Here is a 21,285-nt window from a genome sequence, read left to right on the forward strand (position 1 = left end):
CTTCTTAGCTTAGTTGGGGATGGAGTGGGTGGGAGAAGTAACTCCAGTTGTGTTGTTCCCCTGCTGTGCACCAGAGGAAGTTTCTTCTGCTAAGGGCACCAACATCATTTCTACCTGTGGACAGGACTCACTACTAAAACCATCAGTGCAACATGTTTTTATCTTTCAGAGACACTGGGAAAACGAGAGACTCCTGAGAATGATACAAAAAGGACTGCAGAACACGAATGATGTTTAGTATCTTCTTAAAATACCCTGGGAGAAAAGCCCCAAGATTCTGTCTCCCTCTCACCTATAAGAACTCCAGATACCTGAGAGCTGAAGTTTAGGAAAAGAAGACTCCAAGTCAGTGAATAATAAAGGTCTGTCCTCTTTTGGTGTAGCCTGAGAAAGAAATAATACTGCTATGAAAAAAACAAAACAAAACCAAAAACAAAACAACACTGTGAATTGTTCAATGGAAGGCCACTCTAGTAAATATATCATGTGATTACTTAAAAATAACATTCACTCTTTTTTCCTGATTGTGAAAGCAATGCATGTTTCTTATAGAAAATTTAGAAAATTCAGATATACTAGAATAAAAAGTTAATTAGAATTACCCATAATCCTATCACTCTGATTACACAGTTAATATTTTTACAGATTTTTTTTGTTTCTTTTGTGTGTGTGTGTGAATGTAATATACAATTGGGATCATAATCTAATCTCCTTTTTCACTTAAGGTCTTGTGAACATTTTCTCAAGTCATTATTCATTCTCTTAAAAAATGGTAAGAGCCAAATTACTATTTAACCAGTCCCTGTTCTAATAGTTCACTATGATAAAAGAGCATTTGTTGATGAAACCCCTTGTAAAGAAATCTTTGTACTCATCCGCTTATTTTTTTAGAATAAATTTCCAGAAGTGGAATAGTTGGATACAACGATACATTTTCAAGGTTTTTGAGCAGTGTTGTCTTTCAGAAGATGGTATTAATTTATATTCTCACCAACACTGTATATTTGTCAATCCTGTGTATTGTGTTTTTAAAAATTCTTGACAATGATATACCTTGTTTCTAAAACATGTTTAATGTCTTTACTAGTATGAGCATTTAAAAAGTGATAATTGTCCATTTGAATTTCTTCTTTCTTTTTAAAAAAATATTTATTTATTATTTTTGGCTGCGTTGGGTCTTAGTTGAGGCACATGGGATCTTCGTCGTGGCATGCGGGCTTCTCTCTAGTTGTGGTGCAGGAGCTCCAGAGCGCATGGGCTCTGTAGTTTGCGACACACCGGCTCTCTAGTTGAGGTGCACGGGCTCAGTAGTTGTGGCACATAGGCTTAGTTGCCCTGTGCCATGTGGGATCTTAGTTCCCAGACCAGGGATCAAACTTGCATCCCCTGCATTGGAAGGTGGATTCTTTACCACTGGACCACCAGGGAAGTCCCTGAATTTCTTGTTTCATGCATGCCTGTTCATCCTTTTCTGCATTTCAGGTATTAGCGTTTTATAATATGTATTGATTTACAAGAGGTCTATATAGTAAGATCAACCTTTACCACATTTGTTAAAAACATTTTCTCCAATTTGTCATTTTTCTTTTTGGTGATATTTGATGTCTAAGTCTTGCATATTTATTCAAATATATATACTCATCCTGGCCTTTTGTTTCTTCCTATGCCTTAAGCTCTAGGCCTTCTCCTCTGAAATAACCTGTGTTTTCTTCTAGTTCTCTTGTGATTTTTTTTTGTTAGGGGCGGGTTGTTGATATTTCTTTGTAGTTCTTTGGGTTTGAAAAAGTTAATTTGTATGTTGGGACCCACCAAATGGAGGCTGCCCCAGTGGCCTGGCCTACATCACAAATCTAAACCTAAAGCAGCCTGCACTTATGGGAAACACCTCGCTGTCTAGGAAACCTAACTACACCAATCACAGTCCTCCAGCTCAGCTAAAGCTGGCTCACCTTACCCTAGAAAACAGGACCTCCTAGCCAATCATGCCCTGTTTCCTCGTTGCCTCTTCTAATGCTCTATAAAACTCGCTTTTGCCCAAAATCCCTTGGGAAGAATGTTCCACCGCTTGTGAGGCACTGCACTCTCCCAATTCATGAATTGTTTTCCCTTAAATAAAGAACATCAAACTCATTACTGAATTGTTTTAGTTTTGTCATTTGACAAGTTCTTTTTAATTTTTTTTAAAAAATTTTTTATTTTATTTGTTTATTTATTTATGGCTGTGTTGGGTCTTCGTTTCTGTGCGAGGGCTTTCTCTAATTGCGGCAAGTGGGGGCCACTCTTCATCGCGGTGCGCGGGCCTCTCGCTATCGCGGCCTCTCTTGTTGCGGAGCACAGGCTCAGCAATTGTGGCTCACAGGCCTATTTGCTCCGCGGCATGTGGGATCTTCCCAGACCAAGGCTCGAACCCGTGTCCCCTGCACTGGCAGGCAGATTCTCAACCACTGCGCCACCAGGGAAGCCCGACAAGTTCTTATATTTATTTTGATGCTGGTTTAAATAAATCCCTAGTTTTACTTTTTTCCCCCAAATTAACTAATTTCCCCTGCCCAATTTATTGAAGAATTTATCCTTTTCCCCTCAAAAGTGAAATGCCACATTTATCACACAGTTAATTTTTAAGTATGTAGGATATGTTTCTAAACTTTCAATTATTCCACTGATACTTAGCCATCCATTCTTGTGTCAACACCACTGTTTGAATTATATCCTTGCAATATGTTTCAAGATTTGGCAATATATAGATCTATCCCCCATTTTTAAATTATAAAAATCTTAGCTTTTGTCATAGATATTCCTCCATTTGAGTGTTAGAAAAAGTGTTGTTATCCCTCCCCCACCCCATCTACCCACAATTAGAATTTTGAGTTAATTTGAGTAAAGTTGATATTTTCACCTATTTCTATTTCTTCAAGCCTTTCTTATTATGTTTAACCTTTAAAATTTCTTTATTCAGAGCCTGCACTTATTGTTTATTCTTAGATATTTTTCACTTTCACAGTAGTTTTTTAAATTTATTTTTTATTTTTTATATTAAAACTTCTCTTTAAGCACCTATTGAAGCTTATCAAAGCTGGTTTAAAATTTTTTTTTCCAGGTGGGTACTTGGATACCAGTCAGAAACCAAAGGCTCTTTAGTGGCAGCTATTTGTTGTTTGTTTTATACTTGGCATGGCGATTATCCCTTTATATGAAGTATCTTATTTAATGATACAATATCTCCAGCAGGTTGGTGCAATTTTTATTCCCAATTTACGCATGAGGGTTCCAAGCTTATAGAGTCTGAGGAACATGGCAAAAGTCACCCAGTTGCTAGCTGGATTTGAAACAGATCTGTGAATGTCCAAAAGAATCACAAAAACCAATCAATCTTCTGTGCCATCAGAGGAGCTGATTAAAGGGCGTGCCTTTCCGAAAACAATCAACTCAATTAAAAAGACAATGCCTTCCATCCAGCGGACCCTCCAAAAAGACTGGTTTTCTCCCAATGTAAGGCGTAGAATTTATACTTTGCAGGAGCACAAAAAAATATCCGTTGATTTACTGAGCCTCCTTTAGAATCAGGGACTCGTAGATAATCAAGAGCGGATTTTCCGGCGCTTTCGTGGGAACTGTCCGTTGGGAAATCCACCTCCCCATTGCAGGGCCGGTTAAAAAAAAAAAAAAAAAGCCAGGTGGAACCGACGAAAGGTTGGCTAGAACAGCGCACGCGGGAGAGAGAACTTTCTGGGGGCATCCTGCCCGCGCCTTTCACGAGTGGCGCGCGCAGGTGGCGCCGCGGTCTCAGCGTCGCGGTCCCAGCGCTGCCCGCGTGAGTCCGCGGGGTGCCCAGGAGGCCACCCGGCGCCCACGCGAAGGTGAGAGGAAGCTTTCCACCGAGGCGGGGGAGGAGGGCTGACAGGAAACGCAGCCAGCGCCGGCGAAAGAAAGACTCCAGTTCCCAGCCCCCAGCCCCGCGGGGTGCGGGGGCCGGCGGCGCATGCGCGAGGCCCGGCCCCCAATTCCCCCGGCGAGGGAGGAAGGCCCCCGGCGGCCCCGAGGCTGCGAGCCGCGGCGCGACCCGAGCGTACGCAGGGGCGCGGCGGTGGCGGGGACTAGCCGGGCTACGGAGGCGGCAGTCAAGAGCGTGGAGCGCCCAGCGCTAGGGCCCATCCGCGTGCAGGCACCCCAGGGCACAGCCAGCTCGGCCCTGGGCCGGGGGGCCCGGCGCCCGCAGCCCCCCACGCCCGGAGAGGGATGCGTGAGTTTTGTCCCGGCTGGAGGGCAGGATGTGGGAGCAGGACAAAGGCTGGGCGGCGGGGGAGGAGTTGGGGACGGCGAGCCGGTGGCCGCTGCCGGAGCCCTGGCCTCTGGAGAGCTAGCGAAGTCGGCAACTTTCTCTGCAACTTTTGCGAAAGGGAAGATAAAAATTCTGCAAGTTGTTGCACAGCTCCAGGTCGCCTCAGGTCCCGCGAATAGAGGGGAGGGGGCACTGCAACCTTCCCGGGATGGGAGGCGACCGCCAGCTCCGCTGAGCGGGACAGGAGGGGGCGCCCGGCGGAGACCCCGGCCGAGGACGAGAGAGGATGGGATGCCGGGGGGCGCGCTGTGGCCGCTGAAGTTGCCCGTGTCCACACAGGGTGCGCCCTGAGAGCCCGGTAGCCTCGCATCGCGGCGCTGTAGACTCGATGATGGATGAGCCGTGGTGGGAAGGGCGTGTCGCCTCGGAAGTCCACTGCACCCTGCGCGAGAAGGTCAGTCCCTCCCCGCCCTTGTCACTCGCAGGGCTGGGTATTTAAAGTCCCTTTCGCTCTCAACTCCGTATCCTCAGGTCGCCCTGCGTGGGAACTAGGAACTCCCGGTGCTTTTCTTTCCCCCTGCTTTTAGCCTCCTCCTGGGACAGTCGTGAGGTGAGAAACGAGACTGGAGAGCTTAAATTGGTTTTTCTGCTTAGGAGCCCAGAGTTCTCAGACAACTAAACTGTACCCCTTAAGGTGGTATTTCCCATGGTACTGTCACCCGAGATTATTTTAAAGGGTACATGAATGAACTTAAAAAAAATAATTATCGTGTATTTACTTTAATGTGCAATTTAAAAACATATGTATCGAGCAAGTTCTGCATAGGCTAAATGATGCTGATTTTCCATATATTGTAACGATGTAGGAGTTCCTTTTAAAATAAATTTAAGTAAAAGTAGTGACTTTACATAAAGAATAATTAGGTAAATGATAGTATAAGGCATTCGTAGTTAATGCCCCCACCCCAAATATATCTAGGATAGGACTGAATAAGATTTAAGAAACACTAAAGGAGAGGCTACACAGCACTATTTACAATAGCCAGGACCTGGAAGCAACCTAATCGACAGATGAATGGATAAAGAAGATGTGGCATATATATACAATGGAATATTACTCAGCCATAAAAAGAAGTGAAATTGAGTTATTTGTAGTGAGGTGGATGGACCTAGAGTCTGTCATACAGAGTGAAGTAAGTCAGAAAGAGAAAAACAAATACTGTATGCTAACACGTATATATGGAATCTAAAAAAAAAAAAGAAAAAATGGTTCTGATGAACCTAGGGGCAGGACAGGAATAAAGACACAGACATAGAGAATGGGCTTGAGGACATGGCGAGGAGGGGGAAGCTGGGGCGAAGTGATAGTAACATCGACATATATACATTACCAAATGTAAAATAGATAGCTAGTGGGAAGCAGCCGAATAGCACAGAGAGATCAGCTCGGTGCTTTGTGACCACCTAGAGGGGTGGGATAGGGAGGGTGGGAGGGAGACGCAAGAGGGAGGGGATATGGGGATATATGTATATGTATAGCTGATTCACTTTGTTATACAGCAGAAACTAACACACCATTGTAAAGCAATTATACTCCGATAAAGATGTTTAAAAATAATAAATAAATAAATAAATAAATAAATAAATAAATAAATAAATAAAGGAGAGACTACAAAACTAAGAGAATGTGGGGAGACAACAAACACTCCCCTGCCAGTTTGCCGCTGGTGGCAGGAGGTGGAGGCAGCTGAAACGTGATCTCTGCTTTCCCCTCACCTCAAAGGGAGAAGTGCTGATGGGCTCCGGGAAGGTGGAAGAGTCCAGGTGGGTTAGAGACGTGGCCTGTGTGTCTTGTCTCCTGCCCCTGGGCTGAGACTGGGAAGGGTGGTTTGAGGAACAGGTGTGAAATAAAGGTGAGTATTGGTTTCCTAGGGCTGCTGGGACAAAGTACCATAAACCTGGGGACTTAAACAATAAAAATATGCTCTCTCACAGTTCTGGAGGCTAGAAGTCCAAAATCAAGATGTTGGCAAGGCCTTGCTACTCCTTGGCATTCCTTGGCTCGTGAGGCATCACTCCCATCTCTGTCTCTGTTGTCACATGGTGTTCTATCTGTATCTATTTTCTCTCCTTGTAAGGACACCTGTCATTGGAATAGGGGCTACTTTAATCCAGTGTGACCTCATCTTAATTTAACTGATTACATCTGAAAAGACCCTATTTCCAAATAAGACCACATTTTTAGGTTCTGGGTAGACATGAATTCTGGGGGGACACCATTCAACCCAGTACAGGGAGGGAGAGGTCTTCTTAGTGGATTACCTGGCTCCCTACACAAACAGGTCTCATATCCAGTGCATTTGCACCCAATGTCTATGGAGTTCTGCTTAAAAAGTCACCAGCTATTCAGGGTTTTTTCCTCATTAGGGGGTAGCTGTCTTCTAGTAAAATTATTTTTTCTTTTTTCCTATACCTAGTCTATCTCCGTCTTGCATTGCTTGTCCGGGCTGTGGCTTTCCTCTGCTTCCCTTGGTCTTCTTCCCAGAACAGAATGGCCCAAGGTGCAAGCACATTTTAGGCATCTGGAGAAGAAATCCAGGTCTTGGTGGTTCAATTAAAAAGCTGGGGCAACAAGGACTCAGAGGCAAAGAATATACAAATCAATTTTCACTGCAAAGTAAAGGAGCTGCTACAGTGGAGGATTACTGGACTGAATGTCAATATTATGACATAGTATGAGTGTGTTTCATGTTTGGTAATTGCAATCATTGTTGCTTTTGTTGTGGTCATCCATGTACAATGCTTGATGTCAGTCTATTTATCTCTTGTAAAAATAAAATACAGTGTGTGTGGGTGTGGAAAAAAAAAAAAAAAAGCTGGGGCAGTGGGATGGTGGACCAGGCAGTAAGGTCTTGGTCCTCTTCTGGAGGTGGTGGCTAAATAAATTAGTGAGGGCTGCCGTGGAAATTGGGCTTCCTTGTTCATTGTAGGCTCGAGTGGTTGTCAGTTCTGCTCATAGCTTAGGAGGAATGGCTTTGACCTCATTGGTCCTTTCTAGCAGGAAGGATTTCTGAGAGCAGTATAAACTCAACCAGCTCAACTACCTGAGAACCCTCAACCTTTTGTATATAAGCAAGATTGTTCTCATCTCTCCTCCAGCCACTCAAAGGAGCAGGGCAGGCAGTTCCCCGTTAATTGTGCCTCACCCATGCCATAATTCCGTGTTAGTTCACTGTTGGGCTGCCTACCTTGAAGGAGGACGGGTTTGTCCAGGTTTTACAGGTTAGAGATAGAAAACTCACTTGGGTTGATACTCGGGGTCACCTGTGACTTGAAGCTGGTCTTATTAGGGTAAATCCTGGGTTTCTTTTTTTTTAATTGAGGTATAGTTGATTTACAATGTTGTGTTAGTTTCTGGTGTACAGCAAAGTGATTCAGTTATACATACATATACATCTTCTTTTTCATATTCTTTTCTGTTATGGTTTGTTACAAGATACTGAATATAGTTCCCTGTGCTATACGGTAGGACCTTGTTGTTAATCCACGCTATAGGTAATAGTTTGCATCTGCTAATTCCAAACTCCTAATTTATCCTTTCCCCACCCTCTTCCCCCTTTGGTAACCGTAAGTTTGTTCTCTGTGTCTCTGAGTCTGTTTCTGTTTTGTAAATAAGTTCATTTATATCATATTTTAGATTCCAATTATAAGTGATATCATATGGTATTTGTCTTTCTCTTTCTGACTTATTTCATTTAGTATTATAATCTCTAGGTTCATCCATGTTGCTGCAAGTGACATTATTTCATTCCTTTTTATGGCCAAGTAGTATTCCATTGTATATATATCACATCTTCTTCATCCATTCACCTGTTGATGGACATTTAGGTTGCTTCCTTATCTTGGCTATTGTAAACAGTGCTGCTGTGAACATTGGGGTGCATGTGTCTTTTCTGTTCATTTCTTTTTTTTAAAATTAATTAATTAATATTTTATTTTTAGCTGCGTTGGGTCTTCGTGGCTGTGCACGGGCTTTCTCTAGTTGCTGCAAGCGGGGCTACTCGTCTTTGCTGTGCGCGGGCTTCTCATTGTGGTGGCTTCTTTTGTTGAGGAGCGTGGGCTCTAGGTGCGCTGGCTTCAGTAGTTGTGGCTTGTGGGCTCTAGGGCGCAGGCTCAGTAGTTGTGGCGCATGGGCTTAGTTGCTCCGTGGCATGTGGGATCTTCCCGGACCAGGGATCAAACCCGTGTCCCTTGCATTGGCAGGCAGATTCTTAACCACTGAGCCACCAGGGAAGTACTGCATGTATCTTTTCAAATTAGAATTTTCTCTGGATATATGCCCAGGAGTGGGATTGCTCGACCATGTGGCAACTCTAGTTTAAGTTTTTTGAGGAACCGCCATACTGTTTTCCATAGTGGCTGTACCAATTTACATTCCCACCAACAGTGTAGGAGGGTTCCCTTTTCTCCATACTGGCTTTCCTTGCTTATAATGTCATACTCTTTGTTTGTTGAATGCTGCCAGATGAATACAAAGTGTGTTTCCATCTATGCTGTTGAATTGTCATCATAGAACCAGGAGCAGTTATCCTCACTTGACTGGTGCAGGAAGCAAGCCGGGGATGACAGAGATAGTGGGAGCTCCCCCTTTGTCAGATATGAGATTCCAGTATAGTGTTATACTACAGTATATAAAATGTGACACTGGGGAAACAAACCTTGGTGTTGAATGCAAGCTACTAATGGCAGTGAAACCTTGAGCTGCTTATTTAGCCTCTCTAAACCTCTTTAAACATGGCCCCCATTGTTCATTCTTCCCACAACAGGCAGAACTTAGATTGTGTCACTACCCTGTTTAAAGACCTCTGCCGTCATCCCATTGCAGTTACAATTTCCAGTCCTTATCACCACCTCTGTTACCTGACACAGTCCAGCCCTGGCCTGCTCTCCTGCCTGTCTCCTACCCCGTCCCGTTCTGACCTCCTTTCTCTTCCTTGAATAAGTCAAGCTCCTTCATGCCTCAGGGCCGTTGCACGGGCTGTTTTTCCCTCTATCTGGAGTCTCCTTTTCTCTATAACTGTTCCTCTGTGTCCCTCAATCGAATCATCCTGTTTTGTTTTCTATATAGCGTTTAACCAGTATCTGGGATTATTTTCTGTTTGCTTATTATCTTTTCCCCCACACGAGAATGTACGCTCCACAAGAACAAGCCTGTGTTTGTCTTGTTCAGTGCGGGGCCACAGTGTCCAGAACAGAGCCCCCTCTGCAGAATGATGAGACGAGTGAATCTTCTTTAATTTCCTCTTCTGTAAACTGGGGGAAATGTTTTCTAGGAATGTTAGGATTCAGTGAGAGAACCTGAGAGCCGTGTGAGGCACGTGGCAGCTACTTGACAGCTGCTGTGCTTTTCTATGCTTTTCCACTTAACGACCGCTCGGGGGGAGGCCGACAGCCCCTTTTGTGACATGCGTGGTTAGGGTAAGGCTTGGAGTTTGTGACCACAAACTCTGAGGGGTTCACAAGTGTGACAGGGCCTTCGTAAGAAAGGCAGCACTGGACCTTTGGATGGTGTTGGGGCTGAGGCTGGGAAGGGCAGCAGTGGGCTAGAAGTCACGTGCCTACTGAGGGGTAGGACACAGGAACTATACCCCATCAGCAAGATCTTCTACCCAGCCCCGGGAAGGCTTTCTGACTAGCGAATGGGAGGGTGGAACCCTCCTCCCGCCCAAATTGCTATGGAGAGATGGCTCCCTCTCCGCTCTGTGCAGGCCCCCTTTATCCGGGGCTCAACCTTAAAGCACTCCTATTTATTTATTTATTTTATTGAAGTATAGTTGATTTACAGTGTTATGTTAGTTTCTTGTGTACACCAAGTGATTCAGTTATATATATATATACTTTTTCATATTCTTTCCCACTATGGTTTATTACAAGATATTGAGGGACTTCCCTGGTGGTCCAGCGGTTAAGACTCCACACTTCCACTGCAGGGGGTGTGGGTTCAATCCCTGGTCAGGGAACTAACATCCCGCATGCCACGTGGTGCAGCCAAAAAAAAAAAAAAATGATAATATAATTCCCTGTGCTCTACACTAGGTCCTTGTTTATCTATTTTATATGTAGTAGTGTGTATATGTTAAGCCTGAACTCCTAATTTATCCCTTCCCACCCACCTTTTCCCTTTGGTAACCATAAGTTTGTTTTTTACATCTATGAGTCTGTTTCTGTTTTGTAAATAAGTTAACTTGTATCATATTTTAGATTCCGCATGTAAGTGATATCATATGGTATTTGTCTTTCTCTTTCTGACTTACTTTAGTTAGTGTGATAATCTCTATGTCCATCCATGTTGCTGCAAATGGCATTATTTCATTCTTTTTAATGGCTGAGTAATATTCCATTGTGTATATGTACCACATCTTCTTTATCCATTCCTCTGTTGATGGACATTTAGGTTGCTTCCATGTCTTGGCTATTGTAAATAGAGCTGCTGTGAACATTGGGGTGCATATACCCTTTCGGACCATGTTTTTCTCTAGATATATGCCCAGGAGTGGGATTGCTGGATCATATGGCGACTCTATTTTTCTTTTTTTAGGGAACCTCCATACTGCATACTGTTTTCCGTAGTGGCTGCACCAACTTACATTCCCACCAACAGTGTAGGAGGGTTCCCTTTTATCCATACTCTCTCCAGTATTTATTATTTGTAGACTTTAATGGCAGCCGTTCTGACCAGTATGAGGTAATACCTCATTGTAGTTTTGATTTTCATTTCTCTAATAATTAGCAATGTTGAGCATCTTTGCATGTGCCTGTTGGCCATCTGTATGTCTTCTTTGGAGAAATGTCTATTTAGGTCTTCTGCCCAATTTTTGATTGGGTTGTTTGTTTTTTTGTTATTGAGTTGTATGAACTGTTTGTATATTTTAGAAATTAAGACCTTGTAGGTCACATCGTTTTCAAATATTAAATTACTCCTTTGATCATCCTACCTGGCCTTACTGCTTCTGCTGGAGCAGAGCTAGAGGGAGAGCTCCCCCCTCCTTTGACTACTTTTCTGCTGGGGCTGGGGGTGCCAGCCAGTACAGGGGAGTCAGGATTCTTCCTCATCACACCTGTGCCCTTGAACTTCTTCACTGAACGTGGGGGGAGGAGCAGATCATCCCCACCATGCTGGTGGTGACAATGAGGCTGTTGGTGATGTTTTTCTAGTAACCAGCTGTATGCCTCAAGGAGTGTTCAGATTAGACTGACAGCCACTTTTTTTCTTTTTTGCCAAAAGATGCATCCACCCAAGTTTAAAATTAGCAGGTTCTGGGTACACATGATGAAATTAGGTCATGGGATGGCTGTCAGCTTGAGGGCCAACTTCCTGGTCCTTCAAGCCTCTCTCCCTTCCCTCATGTGTCCTGGCCCCAACCTCATGCTTCTCTCATTGTCCTCGTCACCTGTGTAGTAACTTGTCCTGCTCACTAGATTGTGAGCCCCTCGCAGGCATGAGGTATGTGTGATATCTCGGGATTCCCAGACCAGTGTGAGGTGTGGAGGGAGGACAAGGGGTGTCCACCCCCTCACCTGATGCAGACACAGTCACTGGGGGAGCACAGAATGGAAGGACGAGGCTCAGATGGACTTGCGGGGGCACGTTGAATGGTGGTGCAGGAATGCTTCCCAGGGACCCTCCGTTGGGTCTTGGGCATGTCCCAGGAGGTGCCCCTGGCCTGGCTGGGGCAGCCTCTGTGGGCAGTTGCAGTGCCAGGCACAGGATCAGTGGGAGGCTGCCTCCTGGCCTCCTACAGACTTAGATAGTAGACAGTCTCGTTCTCTCCTTGGATAATGTGGGGGGAGGAGAGGAATAGGGGAGGGGCTAGAAAAAGAATTTCCCACAAGGGCAGATCTACTGACCTGGACTGAAGTCCAGCCTCAGGATCTTAGGAAAAGAACTACAGGTTAAGCCCGGATAATAGAAGTCTAGATCATTCCTCCCACACTTATGTCGGGGAGTTCCATTTTCCTTCCTGAATTTTATCTTCTAATGAGCAGCACAATAGATAGAACTTGCTCTGGTCTCCTTTTGACTTATGTCCATTTTTCACATAATTGTCCCTCCAGTTAGGAAGAAGTGCTTATATTAGTGAAGCAAAGAGTGTGTTTAAGGACCCTCATCAATCACTGTGATTTAAGGCTTCTTGGGTATGTGAAAGACTTTCTGAATATAGGGGTTTGGGGGGGGGTACTTGGGGAAAGAGTACCCCACCGTCCCGAAGACACGTTGACAAGCCCTGCTTGGCATGACCTGGTAGCTTTATCTTCTGGGGCTCTGGGGAGCCCGCGTACCCAAGGCTCGCTTCTCCTCCATCGGGCATTCGTCTTCTCCCAGGATCGGAGTCGCCTGGTACCTTAGGGGTCTTCCCCATCGCCCCAGATTTGAGATCTGCAGAGCAACCAGCCACCAAATGTGTCTTCCCTACTGAAGCCAGCTCCTTGCACACTTAAAGGTCTTTAGCTGTGTGAGACCATGTTTTTTTGAACCAATGGAGTGATAAAGGACATTTTTACTGATTTGGGACTGAATTTATACAAAGACCTAAAACACCAACAACAAAAATGATGTTTAGTGATGATGTTAGTGGCTACTGTTTATTGAGCACTTCCCGTATTTCAGCCAGTGTGCCAAGCACGCCCCTGTGTATTATCTCACTCCTCATATCTGCCCCGGTGCTGGGATTGACCCCGTGTTATAGATGGAAACTACAAGACTCAGAGGGTGTCAGTCACTCTCTTGAGATCAAATCCCTGATTGTATCAGAGCCTGAACGTAAATTTGGGGAGAAAAACATCCATTTTAGCAAAGAATGGAAGTACAAGGCAGGGAACAATTGAGGCTCTGCCCTCCATGATACTGTAGGCTCTGTATTTTAGTTTGTGGTACGATGGCTCTCCAAGAGCTAGGTTCTCCCTAAACCATTCTGAGAAGCCTGACTGCCCGGCCGGGGCCCCCCTTGTTGGGTCCTGGTGGGTCCTGGTGCCTCACCTGTGCATGGTGCTTCTCACCTTGAAGTGATTTGGCCTCTGCTGTTGCCTGCCCTGGGGCGTACTTGGTGGGCTGTTCCTGTTTCCCCTGACTGGGGAAAGGGAGAGATGCTGTGGGGCCTTCCTCTCTTGCCCGAACTCTGACAGCTGCATGTGGTAGAATCTCATCCCTGCTCTGTCCTTCACCTGGGTTAAAACCGCACCATTTTCTAGTGACCCCTAAAGCTTGCACATTCTTTTATTTCTCTTTTCCAATATCAGTACTCTCTCTTCTCACTCCTCCCCTTAAATTCCTTGAATTTCCCCACTGCAAGGCTGAACATCTGTCTCCTCATAGAAGGTGGTGACCCAGGTCCACGCTTAGCCATTTGGCTAGGTCACCTCCTAACTGGTTTTTCTATTCCCTTCTCCTCCCTCTGGGTTTCTACACCCCCAGGGAACAGTTCCTCCCAAGTCATGAGGCACACCCAGATCCACCCATAAGAAAGTGTTCCAGACACTGGGATGTGTCTGCCCAGCTTCGTTCCAGGAATGTGTTACTCAGGCCTTTCAGACCCACATGCTGGTTTTGACAGACCCTTAGGTACTGACATGGTGATGGTCCTCAAGTGAGACCCTAAGCAGCCGGCCCTCAGGGCCCCTTCCTGGAGGTAACGGTGAGGCTTTTAGTATGAGCAGGAGTTTCCTGCGTGCATCCTGAAGAGAAGATCTGGGCTGCTCCCAAGGTGTGTGCAAACAGAGGATGGAAGGTGGGTTGAGAAGTGGGGTTTGTAGGTGGAATGAGATGTCATTCAAAGTGGCATCTAGCTTGGAGACGCCTTGACTCCACTGCCTCACCTGTGTTCTGTAGGAAGCTGGGGACAAGACTGAATCAGAACTTGGCGTTTTCTCTCGAGTCCTACACGCCTTAGGATAAGGAAGTGTTCAGTGTGCCCTCAACACTCAGCTGAGGCTTGGTCTCTGCACCTGATCTGTGGAAGAAGCAGATTATCTTGGAGCCTTCCTTTCATCTATAAACCAGGAGAGTGATCCCTGCCCCCTGCCTCCCAGGTATCCTGGGAGAAAATGGGTGTCCTCCATCAGTCTCCAGGGCCTCTGGAAGGGTCTTGGTGGGCACCCTGGTTGGTTGGGAAAGCCTGTGCTCCCTAAGTGAGGGGAGGACAGTTAAGGCTTTGGGTTGGCCCTGTGCCCTTGCCCTTGACTTGTTCTTTGTCTTCCTAAACCACATAGCCCCTTGGGTAAAGGGAGTGTAGCCAACAGTTCTCTCTGAGAGAACCTGGCAGAAAGAGGTGACAATTTTGGTCTGTTATTTTCTCTCTCTTTTTTTTTCTCTTTTTTTTTTTTTGGCCATGCCGCCCGACTTGCAGGATCCTAGTTCCCTGACCAGGGATCGAACCCATGCCCCCTGCAGTGGAAGCATGGAATCTGTTGTAACCCCTGGACTGCCAGGGAAGTCCCTTCATTTTTTTTTAAAGTTATTAAACACACAGAGTGGGGTTTTTGTTTGTTTGTTTGTTTGTTTAGGAAACTGCAAAAATAAATACAAGCACACAGAAGAAAGTAAAATTCCCCCCCACAATCCCACCCCTTGGAAGTAATTTGTTGACATTTTGGTGTAGGTTCTTCGGTTCCTTTGTGTGCCTGTCATCACAATACATTTTTATTTCGGAGTTTTTTTTAGTAAAAATGGAAAATATCTTTTCTCAAAACACTTTGTTGATTTTGTAGTATGTCATGCTCACATTTCCATATCATTCTTCTCCACCCAATTCCTGATTATTGGACTTTAGCAAAAAATTAGAAACGATTGTGTTTATTTAGAATAGACAATATAAGAACATGGTAAAAAGAAAAAAGCCCAGGTTATATGAAAGGGTGGATGGTGAAGAGGCTCTAGTTTTCCTCCCTGAAAGGTACCACTGATCCCAATTTCTCATGAATCCTTCCAGAGTTCTCTGCATGAACAAACCAAGTGTGTGTGTTCTAATACAAGTGGTAGTAGCATTTACACACTTCCCTGTACCATTTGATTTTTTTAAATGTTTACATTTTAATAATTTAAATATTTTTTATGAAACCACCAAACAGAAGCTCCATGACGAGAAGGGATTTTTTTTGGGTCTTTTCTGCTCATTGTAGCAATAAAGGTATAGTGTAGATACTCAAAATATTTGTGTTGAATGAATGAACGAAATATTTCTTTTTGGTAATTTTTTAATCCAAATATATACATTTTATTTTATATACATGTTATCATAGTATATTACAGTTTCATAACAATTTTTTTTTAAACTGCATATACTAAGTAACTTTCTTTGTCATTAACTATTCTTCTGCAGTATCATGCATAATGTTTTATTGTATGGATATACCATGATTTAACTCATTTCTTTGTTGGATACTTAGATGGAGCTGCTTATTCTTTTTTTTAATTGAAGTTAATTTATATACAATACAATGTACAGATCTTAAGTGCGTATGCAGTTTCGAGTATACAGTGAGTTTTGACAAATGTATATACTCATGTAACTACCACCATAGTCAAGATACAGAACATTGCCGTCAACCTAGAAAGTTCCCAGGTACCTTTTCTCAGTCACTCACCCCATCACGCTCCCAGCCCCAGGCAATCACTGATCTGCTTTTTTGTCTGTGTGGATTAGTTTGTGTTTTCCAGAGTGTCATATAAATGGTGTTACATGTATGTGGTCTTTTCTGTCTGCCTTTTTTAACTAAGAGATTCACTTTTGAGATTCACTTTTGAGAACACTTTTGAGATTCACCTATGTTGTATCTATTAGGAGTTTATTTCTTTTTTATTGCTGAGTAATATTTCACAGTATGTATATTACATAATTTGTTCATTCATGCCCCTCTTGATGGTCTTTTGGGTCATTTCTCCTGTACCATTTGATTTTACACAGCACTGCAGTGGTGATCCTATTCTTCTGTCTGCGAGCGTGCTCATGAGAATAAATGCCTAAAATGTAATTGCTGGTCTCAGGGTGTGATGTTAAGAACTTTGAGTTTCACCAGTTAATAAATTATCAAAAGTTGCATCAGCCTGCACTTGCACCAGTGGTGTGGGAGGGTGTCAGCTTCCCAGTAACTTTGCTAACCCTGGATATTAGCCTTTAAAAAAAAAAAAAGTCCATGCCGGGCTTCCCTGGTGGCTCAGCGGTTAAGAATTCGCCTGCCAGTACAGGGGACACAGGTTCAAGCCCTGGTCCGGGAAGATCCCACATGCCGCAGAGCAACTAAGTCCGTGTGCCACAACTACTGAGCCTGCGCTCTAGAGCCCGTGAGCCACAACTACTGAAGCCCGTGCGCCTAGAGCCCACGCTCTGCAACAAGAGAAGCCGCCGCAGTGAGAAGCCCGCGCACCGCAACGAAGAGCAGCCCCCACTCGCCGCAACTAGAGAAAGCCCACACGCAGCAACGAAGACCCAACGCAGCCAAAAATAAATAAATAAAATAAACTTATTGAAAAAAAAAAAAGGTCCATGCCATTTCAGTAGGTCAAAATGGTGTCTCTTGGCTGTGTTTAAAAGAATCAGGAACCCAGAATGGGAAAAGCACTAACGGATGGAAAGGAAGGGGTACAGAACTCTGAATACTTTCCAGGATCTGGGGAGGCCCATATGCATCAGGGAACCAGCCTGAGACCTGTGTGAGGCTGGGTGAGGGCTGCTGACCTTTGGCCCTGGCCAGAAAACTCCCCAGGCTCCCTCTGAGCCCCACTGTTGCAGTGTGTGCTTCCCTCTACCCCCAAGTGGCAGTTACTTGGAAACTTGAATCTTGAGGCGGAATTTGAATTGTCCTGTGGCACTGGCTCCCTTGCAGGTCACTGGAGCAGATGGTACCAGGGCCTGGGCCTTCTTTGTGGTAGGGACATCTCCCCTGGTAGCACCAGCGACTTACTTAGTCCAAAAATGGTCATCCAGTGACTTGCGTGGGTGGGTTGGGATGACAAGGAGGAGTGAGGAGGATCATAAGAACAGAGAAAAGCATCAGGAATTGGATGGATTCAGTTATTGTTAAGGAAAACTTGGAGAAAACCTAAATGCCCATCAGAGGGGAATTGGTTTCACTGTGGTTCATGCATACACTAAAATAGGTGGAGTTATCAAATATGACGAGGTAGATAACTTTATGCTTAATAACAATTGATTTCCTGATCCTTGTAAAAAAAAAAAAATCCAAGTAACTCAGTACTCCTGACTCTTTGGAGTGAACCACTGTGTTTTCCTTTTTGTTATAGAAACTTAAAAAGATACACAAAAGTAGAAAGAAAAGTGGAATGAATCCCCATGTACCCTCTACCCAGCTTCAGTACCTGTTTCATCTTCCCCAGACAGCATGTCATTTCACCCATAAATATCTACTAAGCAATAAAAGCCTCTTTTTTTTTGACATAACAACTATGCCATTATTACAAAACTCACCATCATTCATTAATAATCTATTGCTCAGTCCATAATTCAGTTCTCACAGCTGTCTCAGAAATGGCATTTATAGTTGCATTGTTCAAAATCGCAATCCAGATAAGATCCATGCATTATACTTTTTTAATTGAATGTAAGTTTCTTTAAATTCTGTAGTGCTTTATAATTTTCAAAAGTTTCACATACATGATTTCATATAATCCTGTAATAACCCTTTTTTTAAATCCCCTGCTTCTATATTGTCCCACCCCCTTTCCCTCTCCCCACTGGTAACCACTAGTTTGTTCTCTATATCTGTAAGTCTGCTTCTTTTTTGTTATATTCACTAGTTTGTTGTATTTTTTAGGTTCCACATATGATATCATACAGTATTTGTCTTTCTCTGTCTGACTTATTTCACTTAGTGTAATGCCCTCCAAGTCCAGCCATGTTGCTGCAAACGGCAAAATTTCATTCTTTTTTATGGCTGAGTAGTATTCTGTTGTATATATGTACCACATCTTCTTTATCCATTCATCTGTTGAAGGACACTTAGGTTGCTCCCGTACCTTGGCAATTGTAAATAATGCTGCTATGAACATGGAGGTACCTGTATCTTTCTGAATTAGTGTTTCTGGTTTGTTTGGGTTTTTTTTCCAGATATATACCCAGGAGTGGAATTGCTGGGTCATATGGTAGTTCTGGTTTTAGTTTTTTGGGAAATCTCATACTGTTCTCCACAGTGGCTGCACCAATTTGCATTCCCACAAACAATGTAGGTGGGTTCTTTTTTCTCCACATTCTTGCCAACATTTGTTATTTGTGCTCTTTTGATGATGGCCATTCTACAGGTGTGAGGTGATAATCCATCTCGTTGTGGTTTTCATTTACATTTCCCTGATGATTAGTGATGTTAAGTGTCTTTTCATGTGCTTGTTGGCCATATTCATTTCCTCTTTGGAAAAATGTCTGTTCAGTTCTTCTGCCCATTTTTTAATTGGATTGTTTTGTTTTTTTGGTGTTGAGTTGTATGAGCTGTTTATATATGTTGGATATTAACCCCTTATCAGTCATATATCATTTGCAAATATCTTCTATTCAGTAGGTTTTTAAAAATTACTCTTTTATTCTGTAATGGTTTCCCTGTCCCCCAGCTCCTTAAAATTGTTTTTTTCATGCCATTGGGTTTTGGAGAAACCAGGTCATTTGTCCTGAGGGACACCCCCTGTTCTTAATTTGGCTTATTACTTCCTCATGGTATCCTTAACTCGCGTTCACTGTTAACAGTTTGGCTCATATACTTCCCTACTCTGTGGGACTAGAATATATTGCAATCTCCTTGTTCTCTCGTTGGCTGTCAAACATCACTTCCTCAGAGGAACCTTCTCCCACTCCCACACAAGGTCAGTCTGCACCCCTGTGACGTTCTCAGACTACCCTCGATTATTCCTTCAGCACCCAGCATGACTTGTAATTGTACACTTCTTAGTGGGACTGTTCCATTTGGATCTGGCTCCCTCTCTAGACGGCAGGTGCGTGAGAGCAGGCTGGGGCTGTGTTTCCCCAGTTCTGAGCAGAGTAGCCGCAAGCCCCTTGGTGCGTGCTCCACACGGATGCCTGGTCTGGGGTCTGTGCCTTACAGCCCACACATACATCGCCTTCCTGGACCTCACTGTCTGGTGGGGTAGGTAGCACAGCTGCCAGTAACTCCATCTACTGGGAGAGAAACAGCCTCCAAGGGCTTCAACACTTGGCCAAGGTGTCCCCCATTAAGTGGGGGAGCTGGGACCTTAAAACTTCGTGGTCTGCTGTCCGGAGTCTGACTTTGAAAAAGCAGAGGAGTCGCACGCAGCCTTGAAGGCAGCGATGTGTCACAGGGACTTCCCCTCAGCGGCGGGGCGACCCTGGGGCGAGTGGTACGCAGCTGTTGGCTCTGAGTGGAAATCTCTTGTTGGTCTCTTCTTTTGTGTTAACTTTCTGTTTTGAAGTATTATCAAACTTAGCAGAGTTGCCAGCACAGTACACAATTGTAAACACTTCAACACATTTGCCTTATCATCCCCTTTTTCCTGTCAGGCGTTTTTTTTCCCCTCTTGGACCAAGATGCAGACATAATATTCCATTATCCCTTAATATTTCAGGGTTTATTTTGCATGGTTACTTTTAAGATGGGCCATAAAGCGGTTTCTGGGGGAACTTGTGTCAAACCACTAGCGACACCTTCCCAGGTAGGAATCCTCCCTGGAAGCCTGTTTCGGGTGAAGGGGATTCAACATTTGGATCAGGAGAGAGGAAGCCAGGTGGCCGCAGGTGGCCTGGCCGTGAATCTGGGAAGGCAGAGTTCTGGCTCATTTCCTTGGACCATCCCCGTGGCTTGTTGGCAGACGGCTTCTCCATTAGGCAGTCATTTACTCAACCCCGTGTATGACCTGCAGACCCTGAGAGGCTCTACCAGGAAATACCACAGCTCCAAGCCCCACTCCGGTCCTGGGGGTTGGGAGGTGGGGGGGGCGGGTGGTGTTCTTAGCACAGCTGAGGATAATCATCTCAAACCACTTCTGGCCATTCTATTTGTTAATGGTGGTAATAGCCAGTGAAATGTAGCAAAGCTATTCCCCATTAATGGGCACTTGTTGTGTGCTTGACGTAAGTTCCCTCCTGTTATCTAAATCCTCCGGCAACCCCCTCTGGTAAGTACTAAATTATCCTCATTTTATCCCCACTTTACAGATGAGCCTGCCAGAGTTTAGAGAGTTAGATAACTTACCCAAGGTCATACAGCAGGTAGATGGCAGAGCCAAGATTTGAACCCAGGCAGCCTGGCTCCAAAGCACAGACTCTTAACCACTGTACCAGCCGTGACACCCCATTGCCTAGGGAAGTGTGAAGAGCTTCCAAGAGAAGGTGAGATGTGGAGGAAGTTCATCTACCAGGGCTCAGGGCCACGTGTGATAGTCACACATCAGTGACCTGCCAGGGGCGGTCTGGTGAGTAGGGGAGGAGGGGGAGATGGGCCGGGAGCATTGGCTCTGGGATGCAGGTCTCCGTAGATGTTTACACTTATCCTGAGACACACGGAGAGCTGTGAGGAGCGAGGGCTGAATCACTGGAAAATGACCTTGGCCTTGGAGACCTGGGTGTTGGTAATGATCCAAGGAGATGGCTTCTGAACCAGGGCAGGAAGTGGGGAGACTTGAGAGTTTTAGGAAATAGGGTCAAAAGGACCAGTTAACAAACAGTGAAAGATTTCATGTTTCTTCCTTGTTGGAACAAAGAGATTTTCCATTGCTGAGGGATTGGCCTTTTTCACGGTGAACAGTGTTCTTAGAAAGCTCCTTCCAGCAATTGCTAGTTTCTGTGTAATCTTTCAAGACTCCCACTGCCCTCTAAATTAAGGGAGTAGGTGTTTATTGGGCACAGTGTGCCAGACATTGTTGAATGTTTGTTGCACATTATCTTATTGGATAATTAAAGTTGCCTTAATGTCCTGACCAAGCAAGGCACTAGTAGTTCTTGCACATCGGCGCAGGTTCATTCTTGCATTCA

General features: G+C 44.6%; 1 protein-coding gene across 1 annotated transcript in view; it reads left to right on the plus strand.

Moving 5' to 3' along the window:
- The first annotated feature begins 3,872 nt into the window (after positions 1-3,872).
- CCNJL (cyclin J like) overlaps positions 3,873-21,285 on the plus strand; it is a 57,669-nt gene continuing 40,256 nt past the window's right edge. Inside the window, 5 exon segments of the mRNA XM_082456487.1 lie at positions 3,873-4,096; positions 4,098-4,140; positions 4,143-4,225; positions 4,227-4,240; positions 4,619-4,733. Coding sequence (XP_082312613.1) covers positions 3,980-4,096; positions 4,098-4,140; positions 4,143-4,225; positions 4,227-4,240; positions 4,619-4,733 — 372 coding nt within the window. The 5' untranslated portion in view covers positions 3,873-3,979.

The sequence above is a fragment of the Balaenoptera physalus genome (assembly GCF_965194825.1).
Source record: "Balaenoptera physalus genome assembly, chromosome: 3".
NCBI classification, from domain to species: Eukaryota; Metazoa; Chordata; class Mammalia; order Artiodactyla; family Balaenopteridae; genus Balaenoptera; species Balaenoptera physalus.